The sequence below is a fragment of the Oncorhynchus keta genome, chromosome 4 (assembly GCF_023373465.1).
Source record: "Oncorhynchus keta strain PuntledgeMale-10-30-2019 chromosome 4, Oket_V2, whole genome shotgun sequence".
In the NCBI taxonomy this organism is placed as follows: Eukaryota; Metazoa; Chordata; class Actinopteri; order Salmoniformes; family Salmonidae; genus Oncorhynchus; species Oncorhynchus keta.
In genome coordinates, this window is record NC_068424.1 from 29,808,507 (window position 1) to 29,823,608 (window position 15,102).

At 46.1% G+C, this 15,102-nt stretch overlaps 1 protein-coding gene across 1 annotated transcript in view; it reads right to left on the reverse strand.

Annotated features, from left to right (window-relative positions):
- Window positions 1-15,102, reverse strand: part of LOC118372988 (protein scribble homolog) — a 99,643-nt gene that overhangs the window by 38,414 nt on the left and 46,127 nt on the right. Inside the window, 1 exon segment of the mRNA XM_035759149.2 lies at window positions 593-710. Within this exon segment, the coding sequence (XP_035615042.2) occupies window positions 593-710 (118 nt within the window).

Here is a 15,102-nt window from a genome sequence, read left to right on the forward strand (position 1 = left end):
CCCACTATGTGATATTTACAGCAAGGACACAGAGGGCAGCGACTACTAGGACTAAATAAAGCAGGAAACATTTGAGATCGGTTTGACATGTACGATCGAGGGCGGGATTGACTTGAGCGCCTGGCATTGGTTTCTAGGGGATATATGTAGGGTTTAGATCCCAGATCACTTTTCCTTACATGCCCTTCTGTGTCCGTGTTTGACTACCAGGCCTGGCAAGGCCAGGAGTGAGTTGGGCCATGGGTGAGTTGAATGTGTTGTTTTCAGCTTGTTGGTACTGTACTGTCTGCCACAGAATACATTTCTATTGGTCTATAAGGCGATTGCCTGCTTGCTCGTATTTTGTGAAGCTTGTCTGCCCATGAATACAGGTTTTAGCTCGAGGTCTTACTTTCTTGCTGGTTCTCTGAAAGTGGTGTTTGCAGCATGCTTGCCAAAGCAGCATTTGTTATTTATTAGTTGGTCGTTAAAATAATTGTCTGTTCATTGTGGTAATTTGCATGCATGGTTGCAATATGCTGGTATTGAACCTGGTTTTGACCCCAGCAGAGGGGGCCACCGACAAAGTGTGTGTGTGTGTGTGTGTCCTAACCGTTTCTGGAGATGTCGAGCTCCACCAGCTGCATGAAGTTGGCCACCTCAGGAGGGAGCCTCTGGATCTCATTGTCACTCAGGCCCAGCTTCCTCAGGTTCAGAAGTCTAAAGAAAGGCTGAACAGACACAGGGAATTACTGGGTTAGGACAACAAAAAGCTTGGACAAAAAGATAGTGTTTTGAAACACGTCAGCTTTTGTTAAATAAGAGCACCGACACATTGAAAAATGCCATCAACGTTTCCTTTTTGGAAAAGGACCCGGGTCAGACGATGACCCCTTTCCGTCGAAGCCTTCAAGTCGCTAACATATCTAAAACTCCCACTGGGTTAAAGACACTCTGAAAAACTGCAGCAGGTATGCTAAACCCAAACAGTCAACTCAACATTTGTCAATGCGATCAAAGAGTTGGCAGGGGCACCTAAATGCAGAGGGTTGAGCTCAATCGACTGTATATCGTGCTGTTCACCAGAAGTTCGATTGTGGAACTTTTGATGCAGTGCACAATTTATCAGCATTTCTCCCAGCTCAATTCTCTCCACTCCATCAACCCCTCAAACCACACTCTGTAGACTGTCAAACCGCAGGTTGCAAACACATGATCAGAAACATACCACGACACAAGTCCTTGTATTTTTACCAGAACGGGCCTAGCCTACAGCTTTCTTTGAACCGATTCCATCGGCATGTCCCTAAAAACCCCTCCTCGCGTCACTATGGCAAATGGCGGACAAATAACAGTGGCTTTGGATAGGAGAGCTCTGCTCAGGCCCGGGCTGCGTTGCCAAGTATTTTTACAAGAGGCTGGTTGTTGAAAGGGTAGGGGACGGCATTCAGAACATTCCTCCAGCAGGCAGGCAGAACCGGGTGGCTGGGCGGGCAGGCGGTGTGTCCTCTGCTACACGGCCTGGCAGGCAGACATAGGGAACAGGTCCCAAACTATGCAGCCATTAAATACTCAATCATCCCCGTGAGTCTGCAGCCACAGAGGGCCAGTGTCTGCCAGGGCAATGAGGGCATCATAGCAATCAAACAATGTGAAGGAACTCAGACATCCATGATTCTGAATCAGAATACCATTCCAAGTCATCAGGAGACATGGAGCCTGAACCAAAAATCGACTTTGATACACTCAACTTAATGTGACATATTGCATTTCCTTGAGTGAAAGGCATCGGTTTGTGTGTTTGACATGATTAACGTGAAAATCTTGGAAATTGCTAACTGGTTCCCACCAATAAAGGTGTTTCACAATTCCACTGCAAAACTCCTGTTTCTAGGGGAAGTTGCATAAACGTTCTTAGGCATATCGATTGAGTGAATCGAGGGCTCCCTTTGTGCTTCGTGTTGTTGAGTTTCTGGCTGACAGGCAACAATGGAGTAGACACACAATATCTGCATCTCAAATGGCATGCTATTCCCTACATATTGGACTACTTCATAGGGCTCTGGTCGAAAGTAGTCCACTATGTAGGGAATAGGGTGCCATTTGGGATGCAAACAATATGACATGCTAGAAAACAGCTCTACAATTAAACTGCCAGAGGGAAGAATACTTCTTGTTCTCTTAGTTAGAATATATGGGGCGGCAGGGTAGCCTAGTGGTTAGAGCATTGGACTAGTAACCGAAAGGTTGTAAGTTCAAATCCCCGAGCTGACAAGGTACAAAATCTGTCGTTTTGCCCCTGAACAGGCAGTTAACCCACTGTTCCTAGGCAGTCATTGAAAATAAGAATTTGTTCTTAACTGCCTAGTAAAATAAAGGTAAAATTAAAATATTGTATTTGGTTGATACCGGGTGGTGAGCTGCACTCTCTCACCAAGGAGTGTGTGCACGTGATGGAGTGTGTGTGCCGCGCACGAGAGAGTGAGTAAGAGTGAGCATGCGTGTGTGCATGCGTGTGGCAGGGCCAGGTCTGGCAGCTGGCAGGGAGAGCCGTTGTGGGCGGCGTACAGTGGCTCTGGCAGGTGAAAGGCATCAGGTGACCGGAAGAGGAAATAAGAGCTGGGGGACCATGTGAACTGCAGCTCGGGTCCAGATGGAAGACAGGCCCAGAGAGAGCAGTCACCCGCCCCTAGCATAACAGTTTACTCTAGAGCCATGGGAGAGCACGCAGCCCCCCCCTTCGTATTCTGCCAACCAACAGACAGACATTCAACAGGAGTCAACTCAGTTCATGGACACAGAGACAGACACATTTGTTCATCGGTTCCCATATCAACCACATAAGTCAGGAAAACAGGAGACACCAAAACAGTTGAGGGGAAAGACCCCTCCATGCAAGACCATACCGATGTAGATTAAAGCTTCTTGATACGTTCCATACCTCCCTCCCCTTCCCCTCTCAAGAGTCTACGGTCCAAATGGACCCTATTCCTATGGGCCTTGGTCAAAAGTAGTGCACTACAAAAAGGAACTAAGGTGCTATTTGGGACACAAAAAGTCTCTCCAGAACCCAGTCAGTGAGGGGCAGGCTGGCCTGCCGTAATGCAATCAGTTCAGAGAACGGACGATTATGCCCCACTGACAAAGGCGGCCATTCAGCCCGCTGCAGAGTGGCCAGCCAACACAGCCGCATCACGGGCATACAGTCTCCTCTCTGGCACTTCTACATAAAACACCCAGTCCCGAGTCAAGTCAGAGAATGAAAAATATATTTTTTCTCCAAAACAACAACTTGAGGGAGTGTGCATACGCAGCTATTCTGTGTTGAGCGGTTAACTAATAAATAGGTACTGCTAGAGTTATTAATGTAACTTCAGTGGTTGTACAAACGTTGGGCTATATGTTTCAATTTTTAATACAAGGCTGCATGATGAGACTAATGATGATTTGAAAAAAAGTTGCTTGGAAAGGCATGAGCTCTGCTTAGTTTCTTTGCGCAGCCTGTAAAGAGTTCATCAGTCTCTCATTCACAATTTGACAAGCACTTGATAATGCCTTGAATTTCTCGCCGGCATTCTCTTTGTGGCAGTAATGCACCCTAAAAATAAAAATCCATGCCTTTTGCGGCCTGGATTGCTGCATTGTGCCCTTCACCCTGGGTGTGCTGCGCAATTCGAAGTGTCTCGCATGGCTCAGTCACATGATTGGAAACTTTCTCACAGGCTACAAGTAAAGACAAACATCAGTATATTGATATAGGCTAGTGCTTTTGCTGTTTGTTAGGCCTAATCATCTTTTTGGCTGACAGAATGTGGACTGTTCTGCCAAGATCTTCAATATGCACCTCAGGAACTGGATAAGGACGCGCACAGTTGCGTTCCCGATGTCTGCCTTAACTTGTAGGCTCCTACAACTCTTGAAAAGCGGATTAAAATGTGCTCATTTGTAGAAGTTATTTGGCCACTTTAGTTGTGATACAAACCTTATTAAAACATATAGGCCTACAGGCTAGGCTACATGAGGTGTGATACAAATCTTATTAAAACATATAGGCCTGCAGGCTAGGCTACATGAGGTGTGATACAAATCTTATTAAAACATATAGGCCTGCAGGCTAGGCTACATGAGGTGTGATACAAACCTTATTAAAACATATAGGCCTACAGGCTAGGCTACATGAGGTGTGATACAAACCTTATTAAAACATGTAGGCCTACAGGCTAGGCTACATGAGGTGTGATACAAACCTTATTAAAACATATAGGCCTACAGGCTAGGCTACATGAGGTGTGATACAAACCTTATTAAAACATATAGGCCTACAGGCTAGGCTACATGAGGTGTGATACAAACCTTATTAAAACATATAGGCCTACAGGCTAGGCTACATGAGGTGTGATACAAACCTTATTAAAACATATAGGCCTACAGGCTAGGCTACATGAGGTGTGCGACTGATTCGAACAAGTTCCCAAAAAAAGGCATCGTTTCTTATGCTGGCCATCATTCACAAGTGATAAAATACATGTCATCTATGCACTTCAATAGCGAATGGAGGACGCTTTTCCCCGTGGTTTATTGTCATGTCAGCCAGGTAGGCTATACGCCTGTGGTAAATATAAGCAATGTGCTTAATATTAATAAAGTTGAGAAATAAATTAAATATAAATAGGCCTAGCCTATAGAAAGCTGATGGGATCCTCTTTTTAGTAAAGGCCATCCCTCGGTTTTCTCACGCAATTGCATAGCCTATAGAAATGTTGCACAACATGAGCTCATGGGCTCTCATGAAGTGTTTGATTAGATTTTCAATCAAATTTGCATTAATGTCAGAGTGATTAGAGGGACAATAAAAGGCAGTTAGCAAGTTTGGTAGGATACTAATGACCATCAGCAGTATCAGAGCAGCCTAATTAGCGTAAACAAATAGTCATGTGGAATTTGAGTACCTTCATAACTAGTGACCGCCGGTGTGGCGGTAATACGGTCCCCACAACAGCCCTAGGTAGGCCTAGATTAGTCTCAACGTTAGTCCAATGAAAAAGCTCTCAAACATTGGGTGAATGATGAGACATGTTGAAATGCCACTTACTGTACCATGCCAACCATGTTACTAGATTACTGCAGGTTGTAGCCTGACTTCAACACATTGTGGAGTCAGTCAGTGAGACCTGGCCACCCATGAGGCCGATGACAGAGAATTGCTTGGATGATGTATACGAGAGCACCCCACAGGAGCAGTGTGTGTGTGTGTGAGTAGTGACAGGTAGCACTGGGCTCTGGGAGGGTCCCATCTGCAACTCCCCAAAAACACAGCTGCAGCCTGTCTTGGCTTATCTACACCCCTCTCAGGGTTAAGGTGTGAGAGTGAGAGAGAGTCTCCTTTCTCTCAGATGGTGTTATTCCTTGAAGGCAGCCATAAAACAGCAGATTTCATTTGAACTTGTGGAGCGTACTTCGCCAGGGCTTTCCTACTGTAGATTGACATAACTTTCCGAGCTGCGTGAGCAATTATTCACCTGCCAGTATACACACAGCTTGTACGGTTTAGAGGCTTATTAAGGGCGGTTAGGTTAGATAGTCGCTACTGTAGGTGAGGAAGGAGAACGGTTCATGTGCATATTTGCGTGTTTGTGTGTACGAGCGCCGGTTCATGGTTGGTTTTAGTGGTGTTTGTGTGTACGAGCGTCGGTTCATGGTTGGTTTTAGTGGTGTTTGTGTGTACGAGCGTCGGTTCATGGTTGGTTTTAGTGGCGTTTGTGTGTGCTGGTATAGAGCAGTAAATCCACGGGGAGAAATGAGCGCGCGTGTGTTTGTGTGTGTCCTGAGACCGCAAGGCCCATAACCTACAGTGCAGCGGACGTGCGTGTACACACACACACATATATATAATGGCAGTGTGTTGATGATCACGGTCATTTCCAAGCACAAGCTAACAGTGAGGTTACTTGGGAGCCCATAAGAAGAAAGCCCCCACAGGAAGAAAGCCCCCACATGGAATGTATTCATTAGTGCTCACCGTAGAAATGTTTTGAAACAGGAGTTTCTTATTGGACAAATTCAGGTCGACCCTCCCCGTTGTGGTCCGTTTGCTTCCTAGTGAATACACCCCAGACACAAGGGGTATACCCCAGACTTTGCCTTACACAGCCCTGACCGAAAGTGAACCACAACTAACAGAGGGAAGAGAGGGGGACAGGGACATACAGTAAGAGGGATATGTGTGTTGAGTAAAGGTGCGTTGCTGAGCTGAAGCTCCATGGGACAGACAGAGGCTTCAGTGTCCTAGTCAAGTGACTTCATTTAGCCTCAAGCTGCTCTCCAATCAAACTATCACACACACACACAATGTGCAAAAGGCTAATGAAAAACCCAGACAGGGCTGCTGTTCTGTAGTATCCTGTTGTTGCCCTAAAGTTATGAATCTGGAGAAACCCTAAGTCACTGTTGAGCCCAGACAAGCAATCAACATAATTTTGAGTGGAAAAAACAGAGAGATTGATAGGTTAATCTCTTTGGCAGAAACACTGACCAAATCAGTGGGGCACAGTTCAAGCAGAGTTTCTTCAACATGGGCTGAGATAGCCTTTCTGGCCTGAATTAACTAAGCGCTCAACCATCGGATCAATGGGACTACTGTACACACAATTCCAAGCAGGCTACGGGGAGGAAGTGGAATTACATAGCATTGATATTATCCCTCTCAATCCCCCCTCTTAATTCTCCCATCCGTTTCTCAACCTCTTCTTTTTTCATCAGGGAGTGGTACGGGTAGGCCTCAACACATCTGCCACGCTGATCCTCAATACCGGGGCCCCTCAGAGGTGCGTGCTTAGTCCCTCCTGTACTTCCTGTTCACCCATGACTGTGTGGCCAAGTACGACTCCAACACCATCATTAAGTTTGCCGACGACAACGGTGGTAGGCCTGATCACCGACAAAGACGAGACAGCTTACAGGGAGGTGGTCAGAGAACAGGCAGTGTGGTGCCAGGACAACAACCTCTCCCTCAACGTGATCAAGACAAAGGAACTGATCATGGTCTACAGGAAAAGGAGGACCGAACAGGCGCCATTTAATGTCGACGGGGCTGAAGTGGAGCAGGTCGAGAATTTCAAGTGCCTTGGTGTCCACATCACTAAACTATCATGATCCAAACACACCAAGACAGTTGTGAAGAGCGCACGACAACACATTTTCCCCCTCAGGAGACTGAAAAGATTTGGCATGGGTCATCAGATTCTCAAAAAGTAATACAGCTGCACCATCGAGAGCATCCTGCCTGGTTGCATCACTGCCTGGTATGGCAACTGCTCGGCATCTGACCGTAAGGCACTACAGAGGGTGGTGCATACAGCCCAGTACATCACTGGGACCAAGATACCTAACATCCAGGACCTATATACTAGGCGGTGTCAGAGGAAGTTCCAAAACAATTGTCCTAGACTCTAGTCACCCAAGTCATAGACTGTTCTCTCTGCTACGGTACCGGAGCACCAAGACCAGGACCAAAAGGCTCCTTAACAACGTCTACCCCCAAGCCATAAGACTGCTGAACAATTAATCAAATTGCCAACCAGAATATCTACATTGATCACCCCCTTTGCTTTCACACTGCTGCTGCACACTGTTTATCATCTATGCATAGTCACGTTACAAATTACCGGCTAACCTGTACCCCCACACATTGCCCCGGCTGTGGTATCCCCTGTATATAGCCTCGTTATGTAATTTTCTTGTGTTACTATTATATTTTTTGAAATATTTTTTTACAACTTTAGTTCATTTAGTAAATGTGAACCATTTATTGAACTGCAATGTTTGTTAAGGGCTTGTAAGTAAGTATTTCACTGTAAAACCTGTTGTATTCGGCGCATGTGACAAATACAATTTGATAAGAGTGGAAGCCACACTGGGCGGTGTGGTCTATTGTAGTCATTCTCCTCCGTCTCCTAGTTAATCCAGTGCCAAACACTACTCCACCACTCTTACTAATCACATCCTAGCTCTACACACACAGCTGGGGGTGAGGGGCTGAAAAGGGGGGAAGGGGACTGGAGGGAGAGAGAGGGAGAGAGAGAGAGAGTCATGGGGAACAAATGCTTTTGTGATGGCCTCTTCTTTCAGGACCCCGGCTGGAGAGAAGAGAAGAGCAGCTCTGGAAGGATTTGGTTGAGGGAGTAACTTGGCCAGTCACTTGAATAGGAGGCCTCATGTCATGACAACACTCATATTATTCTATACATAGCACCAGTGCAGTCTGTTGCAGTATAAACACTACTGTACTGCTGGTTTCCTTCCAGTACTACTAGAATGGTGATAACTGGGGAAAGAGACAGAGTAGAGAAACAAACCGGTTGAGGTTCCTTCTGATACTGGCATGTGAAAGCATGTGTGCATCCCAAATGGCATATCCAAATCCCTACATAGTGAACTACGTTTAAAAAGTGTTGCACTTCAAAGGGAAAAGGATACCATTTGGAACGCAGATCTTGTGTCCCAGCTCTCCTGTCCAATCTCTCAATCATGCGTTTGACTTCAATGAAGTAGATTAATGTAATCCATAATATAGGGTGTCCAGTAGGGGTGTAAAGGTTCACCAAACCTACGGTTCGATACGCGTTGCGGTTTTGAGGGGGGAAAAAATGTCAACAGTTTTTGGCAAAAGATGCTAAAAAACTTTTAAAAAGCACCCTATCAGTGGCCTAAGTCCAGCTTCTATGACAGCATTCACAACGTTCTTGGCGTTGTCTATTGTGACAGGGATGGTTGTGTTGTAGAGGTCTTCACACGTCCAAATATTTGTGAGGGAAGCAGCAGAAAAGTTCATTTGTAAGCTACTTTATTAACCAGAGCTGATAAAGCGAGAGACGCTCTAGCAGGCGTAGGAGGGGCCATGCGTTGTGTGTACTGTGAGCGAGTCACACAGGGAGCAGGGAGAGACAGCAACAAACCATACCAAGCCAACTCGCGCTAGTATACTAACTTCTAGTTCATCCTAGCTAGGTTATTTAATGTGATTATATAGTACCCGTCTTGACGGCATCAAACCGAAGAGAAGCTAGTTAGCTAGCTAAGCTAAGGTAACTAGGCTAATTGAGGCGGCGGCATGCCCTTTCTTATCCTACAGTTACACCACCTCCATTCAGATTATTAAGTAGCTGTTGGCTCTTGGTCGTTGTAACATATCCTTTTCATTGAACTTTTAATTCCAATATTTTAATTCCATCTCCCATTAATTAGATCATCTTGCTTTGCCACACACGTAGGCTCTATGACTGTAGTGCCGCGTTGATGACTTGTGACTGGCCGACAACAACAAGCTACACGTGCCACTCTTCATAGGCTACTCTCGTTGAGCAGTGGCGACGTTATTGTTTACGTTTTTATCCACAACCCTACTGTCCTAGAGCCTAATCCACTGTGAACCCAAATTGTTGCCAAACTGGAGATTTAAATGGAGGATCCTCCAATTCTGGTTTATCAACCCCACCACTCGTCGTCGTACAGTACTAGTTCCAGGCTGCACCCCACAAAAGGACAGTTTGAAATGCCCCAGTTATGATTAGAATTTTGTTTACAACGTGCACCTAGGCGCTAGTAGTTTTAACGGAATAGCCTACAATGTTTTTCAGCTCAGATTTACATGAGTCAATGGCATACAACTCAGGATAGGCCTAGTGTTTTTACTTTTTTATGGATTCATTCGGGTTCACAGTGCGGACCAAAACAGAGGTCCCCGTTCGTGTACAGTTAACACCCCTAATGTCTACCCAACTCTGCCCAGAGTGGGTGAACACGCACACTTGTGAGGAAATTGAACTTCATTTGGTTATAAAATTACATTTTACCAAGACAAATATTATTCTTCATGTTCTGAATCGTTCAGTGGCTTCTTCCTCCAACACATTCATTAGCATTATATCCAAAAAGTAGGATTTTGTAACCTAATACATCCGATAATAAGCACCAAACTCTTGACGGAGCGGTGCTGCTTTCTCACAGCGACTTGAGGATTTCATGTCGGTGGTCATCTGCAACGTGGTTTCCTCGGGTCATAAAAAGCTAAATTAGCATGACACGAGCTAAATTAAATGTAAAAAATATGAAGTCTCAAAATCAGACTCAAGAAGAAAGAGGAGTTAACCGGTGAGCCTGTCAGTTAGCCTTAATTCTTGCACAGCATCCAACCTAGCTGACAAAACTATTGTCCTCATCTTTGACCACCTTTGGCCTCCATTGGACTGTCACCATAATTTTGGCCATCCTACACGGGTGAAGACTTTTGAGCAGATTATGATAGAGATAGGAGGTTGGGACCAGCTACACAATTGACTTTTTACCCATTGGTCAAAAGAAGCATTTTGATTGGACACCCTATATCAGGGATGGGCATAGGCCTCCCTTTTTTAGGCCCACGGACCAATTTCACAACTTATTTTTGGAACTCAGTTGGGGCCTCAACTTACGGTTGAGTTAGAATAATAGAATACACCAGGTACAATTTCAAAATTTGGTTGTGCAGTTACTCAATTAGCCCATGTCAGCTACATTTTTTTAGATTGGTAAGTTAGTAAAGCATGGTTGAATTACCAACCGGGGTGGGGCCCATAGATCATCAGTTAATATATTAAAAACTGCAAACATTTGCCTCCACCCTATGGCAAAATGTGTAGAATTGCATGAAATTAACTTTAAAACCTATTTCGCCCTCATCAGGGAGGCCGCTAAGATGTATGTGGGTACGCAGACCAACAAGCCACTGCAGGCCCTCATGAGTTCAGTTTTTTTCTGTGGCCCCCACCCCCATCTCCCTGCCGTGTATAATAAAATAGTTATTTCCAAGCCCTGCCTGTAGCATGCCGGTGGAGTACCGGTGAGTTAAATAGTTCCACTGTTGTGCTGTTACAACAGGGTCGTCATGTGCCCCTCCCCTCTCGCACCACAGGGACTGAAAACCAAAAGCCCCAGCTCAACACATGAATGAAGCCCCTACCCATCCCACCACCCCTCCACCTCGCTCTCCTTTCCCTCCATTTTACTTGGCATGGGAACAAAGGGTGAGCGGCCGAGCGGCCAGCCCCATACAAAGCTGTCCGTCACAGGTCGGCCGACTCGTCTCCCCTCCCACTGGCTAAGATGGGGGTTTCCGCCATTCAGAGAGGGGGGAAAGAATGGTCTGGAAATGGAGGGGACTTGAAAGACAGCAATGAAGACAAAAAACAGGGATGACTCAAAATGAGAGGGATAGACAGGAGAAGGAAGGGGGGGAAGTGGGAGAGAAAGAGAAATGGTAGATTATTAATGAGGAAGAGAAGATAAACAATGGCGTTCCCACAGGAGAGTCGTTTTACAAGTTTCAAGTTATTAATGTGACATGCACGTTGAGATGCCTTTCGTGACTGACCACAACACATCCCGAGATGCTTTATGGACGCGTGCCCCAGTGACACGCCTGTGCTCCGTGGAGGTGCTTACCCCTCTTAGTCTGTGCTTAACGGTTCAGCCCGGGGCGAAAGCCCTCGCCTGTTGACAGTGTTGAGTGGTTCAGTCTGGCATGCTAGTGACCTCACCTCTATTAACCTAACCGTTCCACTTCCTCAAACCCCAATCTCCCACACACCCCCGTGTGTCACTAAAGAGTGCAGGTGGAAACATCTCTATATCTCACACACAATCTACTGTGCACATGGGTCCATAAACAAACTGGTTCTATGCATCTACTTTAAAAAGAACATATATAATCACATTAGCCATGTCACACAATTGTGTGTACAGTTTGTGTTGGTGTGTACGGTCACTGTGTGTGGCTTTCAGTACAGCATATGTAAAGTAGTCAGTGGTCCACACACAACTCCTCCTAAACACTTCCAGTTCACCTGCAGTGGTTAACTACCTGGGCCACACAGAGCTGCCTGCTTGGGTGTGGTTAGGGTGGCCCGACAGGCTGTGACTGCCCTCTGGCTAGCACCTGTCCCGTAAGGCACCTTGCTAAGTCACCCAGTCACAAATCAACACAACCCAGAGAAGAGTACAGCAGTCAGCAGCACTTTGTGAGTGCAGGGGACAGACACTACAGATAGCAGAGAAAAGGGGAACACCCCTGTTTCAATCCGTGCCGGTAAACTTGAGATTGTTCTGTATAGATGTTCTGTTTAGATGCATGGTTTAAGACCGAACATGACAGGTCAGCTAAACTGAAGCATATTTCAGCCCAAACTACAGTGGATATCTAGGCTGAGGGTGGGCAGTGTTAAGGTCATTGGACTGACCTGGGCAGAGCTGACAGAGCAAACCTGACTGTAATGCTCACTGTGCTGTGCTATTCTAGGAAGTCATCACACTGGATAGGTGCTGAGCCCTATTCATTAACACACACCGTAGCAAAAAGTTTAGCAACCTAAACGAAAACAAGCGTTTCTTATTGGACACGTTCAGGTTGTCCACTTCGGTTTTTGTTCGTCTGTTCCTAGTGAAAAGGAACCTGGTCTCTGTCCTCTCCTGATACAGCATAAAAAGACTACATGAACTAGCCTTTGTGGCATCCCCAAATGGCAATAGCTCCTTTTTAAGAGCACTACATTTGACTATGGCATCACGCACCATTTGGGACACGGTATATTAGTGATTGATTAGGACACAATGATCTAAAGCAATGAGATGGGCCTTGATTTTTGGTCGGGGGTCATCACCGCTGGTCAGATGGTGTTGTTTTCAAAAGGGGTGAGCCTATTGTGTTACTCGCTCGCTGAGCCGGAGATGCTATGGTGATCAGCTCAGGGCTCGGACCAGCCAATCCTGGCTGCTGTTGCCTAACGTGTTTCCCAAGCGGCACACTATTCAGTGCACTATTTTGGAGCAGGGTCCACAGGGCTCTGGTCAAAAGTAGTGCACTATATAGGGAATAGTGTACCATATGGGACGCCTCCTAGGTTTCCCCTGCAAGGCCTCATGCAGGCCACAGGCCCTCAGAATGGAACGGCATGTTTTGTCCCTCTCCGTACGCATGTGTGTTGATCTTTAATAAAACAACCAGGCTTTGCAGGGCAGTGTCCTATCCTGTACTGCTGCCAACAGACCCCAGCTGACAGAACCCCATGTCTCACTGTGTTCCCCTCTCTACCCAGAGGATCAGGTTACACACACAAAATGCTATTTATACAAAAGACCGATAAGCGCAGGCACTCACACAGCCACATTCCACTGACAATAGTTTATACACTACCGCGGACACACACACACACACACTATGCTTTGTACATAAATAAATACATATCCTGTGTAAGCACACACACTTAACAGGCTCCCAACACACACTCTGGAGATTGCCGCACTAACGTGCCGTCCATCTTTCCCCCTTTAGTGATGAGTCAGGAGTGGAGGAGCGCAAGGCAGGCCTATGCGGTGGAGCTGCCTCCAGGTCCCGTTTGTCTGACACGCACGGATGTTAGGAGTGGCTGTGCGAGGAAACAAGACGCTCTGGTCTCGGGCTCCTCAGGAAGAGCGCACTGCTATTCAGGAACCAGGTTCAGACTGGAGGAACAACACTCAGGCTGCGTCTGTAATGGCACCCCATTTCCTACTAGTGCACTACTTTTGAACAGGGCCCAATAACGCTCTGATCAAAAGTTGTGCACTATATAGGGAATAGGACGCAGCCTTAAGAGTACAGCACAGAGAGGAAATGCTTCACATTACCCTCAGAGTACAGTAATAGTATACTGCCTGGTCTAGAGACTCAAAGACGAGTATATGACAGTTTTGTGAACCAAACCTAAATCAGGTTAGCCGCGCATCATAAAGCCTAAGAGCAACTCTTCCCCCCTTTGCTAGCAGCTAGTCTGTGAATATTACTGAATAATGTAAACCAAATGTCTAAAACTCCCCTTTTCATATGCAATCTTGTTTAAAATGTCTGTGTAGGTCAACCCAGGATGTCTAAGGCAGTTAAGGAACCAATTGCTACAATAATTCACGTAGCCTGCCCTATAGTGGTAGTGGTATAGTAGTAACTGCCAGCTACTAAGTAAACGACAAGTATGGTTAAAAATGCTTATGGTCAATCAACCAGGCTGAGCGGGAACGGGTGGAGAAAACATGGGGTGCTGCATCCCAGTCACAGAACCCCCTCCCCTCCACGGCCAAACCCAGTGAGTCGCTCCATTACGCCACATCGCTGAGGCCTGAGTGTACTCACTCTGCCTTTATTACCTTTGAGTCCCAGTTGGCACCCTATCACCTAGGCCCCCTCAAACTCAACTCTGGACCTCGCAGGCAGTTCCACTATGTTTTTTCATTATTCCCTTCTAATCAGGGACTGATTTAGACCCAGGGGCACCAGGTGGGTGCAATTAAATATCAGCTAGAACAGAAAACCAGTAGGCTCCAGACCTTTTAGGGTAAGAGCGGAATAATCCTGCACTATATAGTGCACTTCTGTTAAATATCGCAATATTATTTTGGACTACAGGTAGGGGCTTGAAGTAATTTCACTATTGAAATACTACCATGAATTTTTGTCGGATATCCAGATATTCAAAATACAAAGTATTTTTTTGAAACGGAGAACTGCTGCACAAGGGAGAGGTTGGCGTTCTATTGCTGCAGCTGTGGAGGTGCTGGTGGGACGGGAGCGAGCAAACAGATGGAGCAGGCGGTATGTGGCAAAAAAACACATTTCTTTCCATAGGGCCGTGGGATGAGACAAGGATGCAGCTTAAGCCCCACCCTCTCCAACATGCATACATCTCAACATACTGGCGAGGGCAAGAGAACAGTCCGCAGCACCCGGCCTCACCCTACTAGAATCTCAAGTCAAATGCCTAATGTTTGCTGATGATCTGGTGCTTCCGTCACCAACCAAGAAGGGCCTACAGCAGCACCTAGACCTTCTGCAGATTCAGCCAGACCTGGACCCTGACAGTAAATCTCAGTAAGACAAAAATAATGGTGTTCCAAAAACAGTCCAGTCACCACTGCCCTAGAGCACACAAACTATACATACCCCGGCCAAAAGATCAGCGCCACAGGTAACTTCAAAGCTGTGAAAGCTGTAAAATTTGACATACTAATTAGGATCTGGCTAAAAATATTTGAATCAGTTACAGAACCCATTGCCCTTTA